The sequence below is a fragment of the Egretta garzetta genome, unplaced genomic scaffold (genome assembly GCF_000687185.1).
Source record: "Egretta garzetta isolate BGI_Z169 unplaced genomic scaffold, ASM68718v1 scaffold365, whole genome shotgun sequence".
NCBI classification, from domain to species: domain Eukaryota; kingdom Metazoa; phylum Chordata; class Aves; order Pelecaniformes; family Ardeidae; genus Egretta; species Egretta garzetta.
The window spans coordinates 78,387-83,615 of record NW_009259602.1 but is presented as its reverse complement, the minus strand read 5'-3'; the positions used below and the strand labels follow the sequence as shown (position 1 = coordinate 83,615).

General features: G+C 50.1%; 1 protein-coding gene across 1 annotated transcript in view; it reads left to right on the top strand.

Moving 5' to 3' along the window:
• The first annotated feature begins 1,427 nt into the window (after window positions 1-1,427).
• Window positions 1,428-5,229, top strand: part of ANKK1 (ankyrin repeat and kinase domain containing 1) — a 9,712-nt gene continuing 5,910 nt past the window's right edge. The window contains 3 exon segments of the mRNA XM_035893923.1: window positions 1,428-1,441; window positions 2,142-2,217; window positions 2,258-2,478. Coding sequence (XP_035749816.1) covers window positions 1,428-1,441; window positions 2,142-2,217; window positions 2,258-2,478 — 311 coding nt within the window.

Genomic DNA, 5,229 nt, shown 5'->3' with positions numbered 1-5,229 from the left:
TCCGTGGCGTGGGGCAGGAACGGCGAGGCGAGAGCGGGCGAGAAGAGGAGCCGAGGAAGCCCGGGAGACTGGGGGCAAGAGGAAGGCGCTCCTGGGAAGGGGACCTCCCGCTGTCCCGAAACAGCCTCTGTCCCCGGCCTTTCCCCGGCTGTGCGGTGCTGGGGTACCCAATAAAATGCTTTCTCCGCCTGTGCGTTGTCTATTTAGCTGCTCTCCTGCCCAGCTGCACTTTAACTGCTGCCAGCAAAATTGCACCGCACGGGTGATTTTAACCTCTGGCAACTGCTGGAATTTTTGTTGTGTGTGTTGCTCCTGGCTGGTTGCAAGGGGAATCTCAGGGACATCAGGTGGTAGCTTCCAGAAAGTGATGGAGTTGGTTCATCTCTGGACTGAGCTGGAGCTGAGGTTGCACGAGTTGTGCAATGGGACTGGCGCGCAGAGCGAATTGGGACTGGGTTTTGGGGAGTGGCCAAGGCCCCAGCCCTCCCTGACCGACTCAGCCTCCATCCTTCCGCATCCAGAGGCTGAGGAGGCCGTCGAGAACTGCCGCACTGCCATTGCCTTCAGAGGAGCACCACAAGCTTGTGCCAAAGCATGCGTGCCAACCGCAAACCCGTGAGTTTGAGCACTTCCATAGCGAAGGTGTTCTTCGGCATGGGCTGGCGTGACGTCGCTCCCCAGTTTGGGGCAAAAGTGGGAAAGTTCATTTCAAGAAAGGTAAGTTGCTGTTGTCAATAAAGCTCTAAATGGTTGGCACCACTGCCTCACTTAACCTTTTATTTCAATGCCACTGAAGTGGAGACAGACCCTGGGACTGTGCTAATTGCCAGGAAATGCCACGCACCTGTAAGCTCTGTGGAGGAAGCGAAGCAGCAGCAGCTGCTGCTCTGCCACCGTGGAGGGGTTTTTCCCCTCCGTCACCTTCTCCTGACCATTCTGTAATAAAACTTGAGTGGTTCAGGAAGGGTTTGTCCTGCCTGTGCCTGCACGCGAGGGAGCGGAGCCCCATCGTGCTTGTCCCTGGCTCTGAAGGTGTGTTGGCAGGTGAGCGCCGGCGAGTGGGAGTGGAGGTGGCCAGGGGTGGTACCTGGGCCAGGAGCATTGTGCGGGTGGGAATTCCTAGGGAGCGGCAGGGAATCAGCAACAGTCGCAGGCCAGGCTCTAATGGGTTTTTTTCCCCTAAAAGGCTGTGGACCCTGGCTGGCTTTTTTTCTTTTCCTTCTTTACCTAAAGCCTTGCAGAGAGCACCTCGTGTCAAATGCAGCAGGGAGGTAGCTTGCACTTCCACCTGGATCAGTCTTCCTCCAAGACTTTCCTCAGCTCTGATGTGAAACTAAAAATTCCAGGTGAAGACTCCATGATAATTACCCTTCAGAAACCCTAATTGTTACTTGTATTGCCATAGTGCTAAGGAAACCAGCACAGTGATGTATTTGACATTGTCTGACCTACAGAGACAGCCCCTGTGCTAAGTCGTTACAGACACATATGCCCAAGACCCAGATGAGTGTCATTAACCCCTTTTTAGAGCTGGGGAGTCAAGGCTTAAAGCAACTAGAAGCACACGTGCTGTTCCTAGTGCTCACGTGGTAATGGTTGAACTGCTCAGACCAGCCCCTCTGTGTTCTCTTGTTTCTTCAAATGCCCCTTGCAGGCACTCGACAGCATACTTTACCCCTGAGGTAACCGCTCTGGCTCACCATGTTTGTTGTATTTCTGTTCGTTATTTTCTCAGGTGCATGCACTCATGTTTGCCACATGGGGTCTTCTCTCTTCTTTATCTCTCTGGAGTGATTTCCCCTTTTCTTCTTCCTCCAGCTTGCACGGGCAGTGCTGCACAGGAGCGTTGGGGGTTTCTCTCTGTGTGGGGCCTTCCTTACCTTTCAATGCCTCACTTTTATCTAGCATATACTGATGCCTCAGGAGAGGAATCCCATCTTCAGCCCAGTGCAATTGCTAACGGACTCTTGCAGCGCACCATTTTTCGTCTTGTATTCTTTCACCATTTGCCCACGATACGGGAGAGAAGGGCAGCCTTATGAAAATGTAGGCATGTACCCAGCCCAGGTGAGCTCTGTGCCGTAGCCTGGCATGAGTGCCTGGAATTAAGTAATGCAGCTCGTCTGCATACCAAATTACAGTGACACTCGGGATCCACCTCTTGGCAGTAACAGGGCTCATCTCAGGTAACTCCCTACCTCCCTATGCGAGTCAGAAGTAGGAAGAGCTCCTTTACTTTTCTCCAATACCGCCTGAGCAGGAGGCAGACAGCCAGGCTGCCTTTTCTGTCATGACTTCGGAAAGAGACCGGCAACTGGGCAGCTTAACTGTCTTTAGTAAGGAGGATTTTGAAGAAGACTGGGTTAAAGTGGCCAGCGGAGGCTTTGGGCATGTGTACCAAGTCAAGCACAAGAGGTGGAGAACAGTTTATGCAGTGAAATGCTCGCCGTACTTGCTGCAGGACTCCAGCCTGGAGAGGTAACTATGTGGTCTCTTCTAGCTCAGCAGCTCAAACTGTCAGTTAGAGCCATCTGTGGGGATTTGGTGCTAAAACTGAAGGAGGTGTTCACATGGCTGCTTCTCCCTGCCTCTCTTTTTTTGTGTGTGCATGTGCAAGTGAGAAAGGAGCACCTAATCAGAACAATTAGCGTTGAAATCTGGAGGCTGCAGTAGGCATCTTGAACTAAACATGGGCATGGGGATAAAAGCAGCCTGATGACTTCTTTGCAGCTTTCACTGGACATTAGGACTAATGGGTATCTATTAAAATAAATTAGTCATTAAAATCACCAGGTTTAAAGCTGCGGGACAGGGAATGTCCAGCTGGTTTTGCTGGGCTCGCAAAGCTCTCCGCTCCCTTGTTTGCGTTACCCTCCGGACGTGCTCTTTTCTCTTCATGGTGCACCTGCACCTTCAGTTTAGTTTTTGCTTTGTCACCTGCAGAGGCTCTTCTGCTGACTACCTGGGGTCTGCCGATAGAACAAAGCCAGGTAATTGCAGCCACTGCTGATACCACGTACAATACAGGCAGTCCTGATGAAAAAAAACTGAGTCAATGAAGTTTTTTATTCTAAAATTTTACTCTGTTCATATTGGAAGGATCCTGCCTGCTTAAAAATCACATGCTCATATGACTTTTCTTGTCCTGTTGCTGACAACAGTTGAGATGGTTCAATGTGAGCAACGACTGCCCTCTTTAGTTCGCACTGCTTCTGCTCCTCAGATGTTACGTTTGCATTCCATTCTCTTTTGGGGGGAAAAAAAAAAGTCAGGTTAATCAGTTTTATCTCTGCATATATCTATTCTAGTACATTTAATCGTATGGCTTTCGTGGATTAGCTCAAATCCTAGTGTGCACTCCAGAAGAATGGTTGAGTGTGAACAGAAATGTTCATTTTTATTTTTTTTTAAAAAAATAATTCTGCAATTACCAGGATTGGAAAAACAAAAATCTGAAAATCTGAGTTTGGGAAAAATATCTAACAGTACGTGTGCCTTGAAAAGTTACTGTACTGGTCTCCTAGGGGCTGAAGTTACACTATTTTGTCATTAAAACAACTTTGCACTCCAATGTGATGTTATAAATGCTTTCCTGCCCCTTACATGGGTCCAAACAGCCTTGAGGCTGCTCTGGCTTATGTTATACTTTTCAGTAAGCCCTGTGAGTTCTGGATTACCAGGCAAGTCTGTGCTGTCCTGCACTATGGCTGTGCCAAAACCCCTTCCTTTTGGTGGGGGTTGTCAGAAGGGCAAGCACTGGTCCTGTAGTGCTGTGCACCTGGGGGGTGTTGTACAACGGCTGTTTCCACGTGCTCTTGGAGGTTTCCACGTTTGCAAGAGGCAGACCTTCAGCGTGCAGTTTGGCTAATGCAGAGCACATCTCTGAGTGCATGGCGCGTGAATCTGTCATGAGCCTTCTCATGTGTATTATAAAATGGTTCTGGTTTATCTGGCAGCACTAAGAACAAGCCCCAAATGCAAAACTGAAAGCTTCCAGGCCAATCCGTGGTTTGAAAACAGCACAGCAGCGCAGTTGTCTGGAAAGGGAGGCAAAGGAGGCAAACGATTCAGAAGTGCTTTGCAAAATCCTTAGCATTCCTGTCTGTGGGCTTGGAAGAACAACGTGTCTCGTCAGTAGCTACGAACGAAGACAATGGTGCGGTGACTTCCATCTGCTCACATTCTTGATGCATAACCAACTGCCTCACACTGTTCTTTCAAAATGATGGGGCAAATTGACAGCAAGTTCATTAACCTTGGATGGTTTTGCTTGTCAGGACAGAACAGAAGATGGATTTTGTGGGATGATGGGAGACATCCCTGGGGGCACAGGGATGCGAGGAGGGCAGGTGATCAGTGAATGCCACTGAATCTGTGCATCACCTGAGAGAAGGAAAGAGAGGGGCTGGAAGACGGCTCTCGCCTCAACTTCTGCCAGCTGCGAAGGCTCACAGTTCGCAGGTCTGTTGAGGCTGAGGAGAGAAAAAAGAAATCACAGGGAACCCACAGGGAAAGAATATACAGTCACAGATGCAGTCACTGTATTTCCCAGAGGGCTGAAACACTTGGGTTCGTATATGGGAATCGCTCTGGGGCTCTTGCTGTTCTCCCTTACAAGCCTCCTTTCTTGGGGCTCCCTCTGCTTGTCCAACATCCACCTTCTTGCTGTACCTTCTCGCGTATCTGTTCTAATGATGCAAATGCCTCCCAGGCTGACCTCACTCCCTCCATGATGTACCACAATGCTGGTCTGCCACAGGATCCAGCCTAACCTCCTGTGCAGGTCAGCTCTCACCACCCCCCCGTGGTGCCTGCGAGGGAGGCAGACAGGGGCTGTGCCCGGTGATTCCGTCCCAGGAAGGGAACCAGAAATCACAGAAGTCACTTCTTTCTTCACGCCCATCATTTTTCCAGGAGGGGGAAGAACCAGTCTGCAGCCCTCTATGCTGCCGGTTCCAACTCTCTTCCTGTGTTAAGCCTTTCTTCCAGAGCGGGAGGGACAATACCCGAGATTCCTCAATACAGAGGTACGTTTTACCGTGGCGAGCCTGCTAGAGGAAGTCTGGCAGAAGGATTTGCTTAGCTGAACTATGTTTAGAGCTAATAGTGGCCGGGCATAATGATGTTGCAAGCTCAGATTCATTCCCAGGGTGTGCTTTTTAAACGCAGTTTTGGCACTTTATTGCTTGGCGGCTGTCAGCACGCTCTGGGCACCCCAACTCGTTCAGC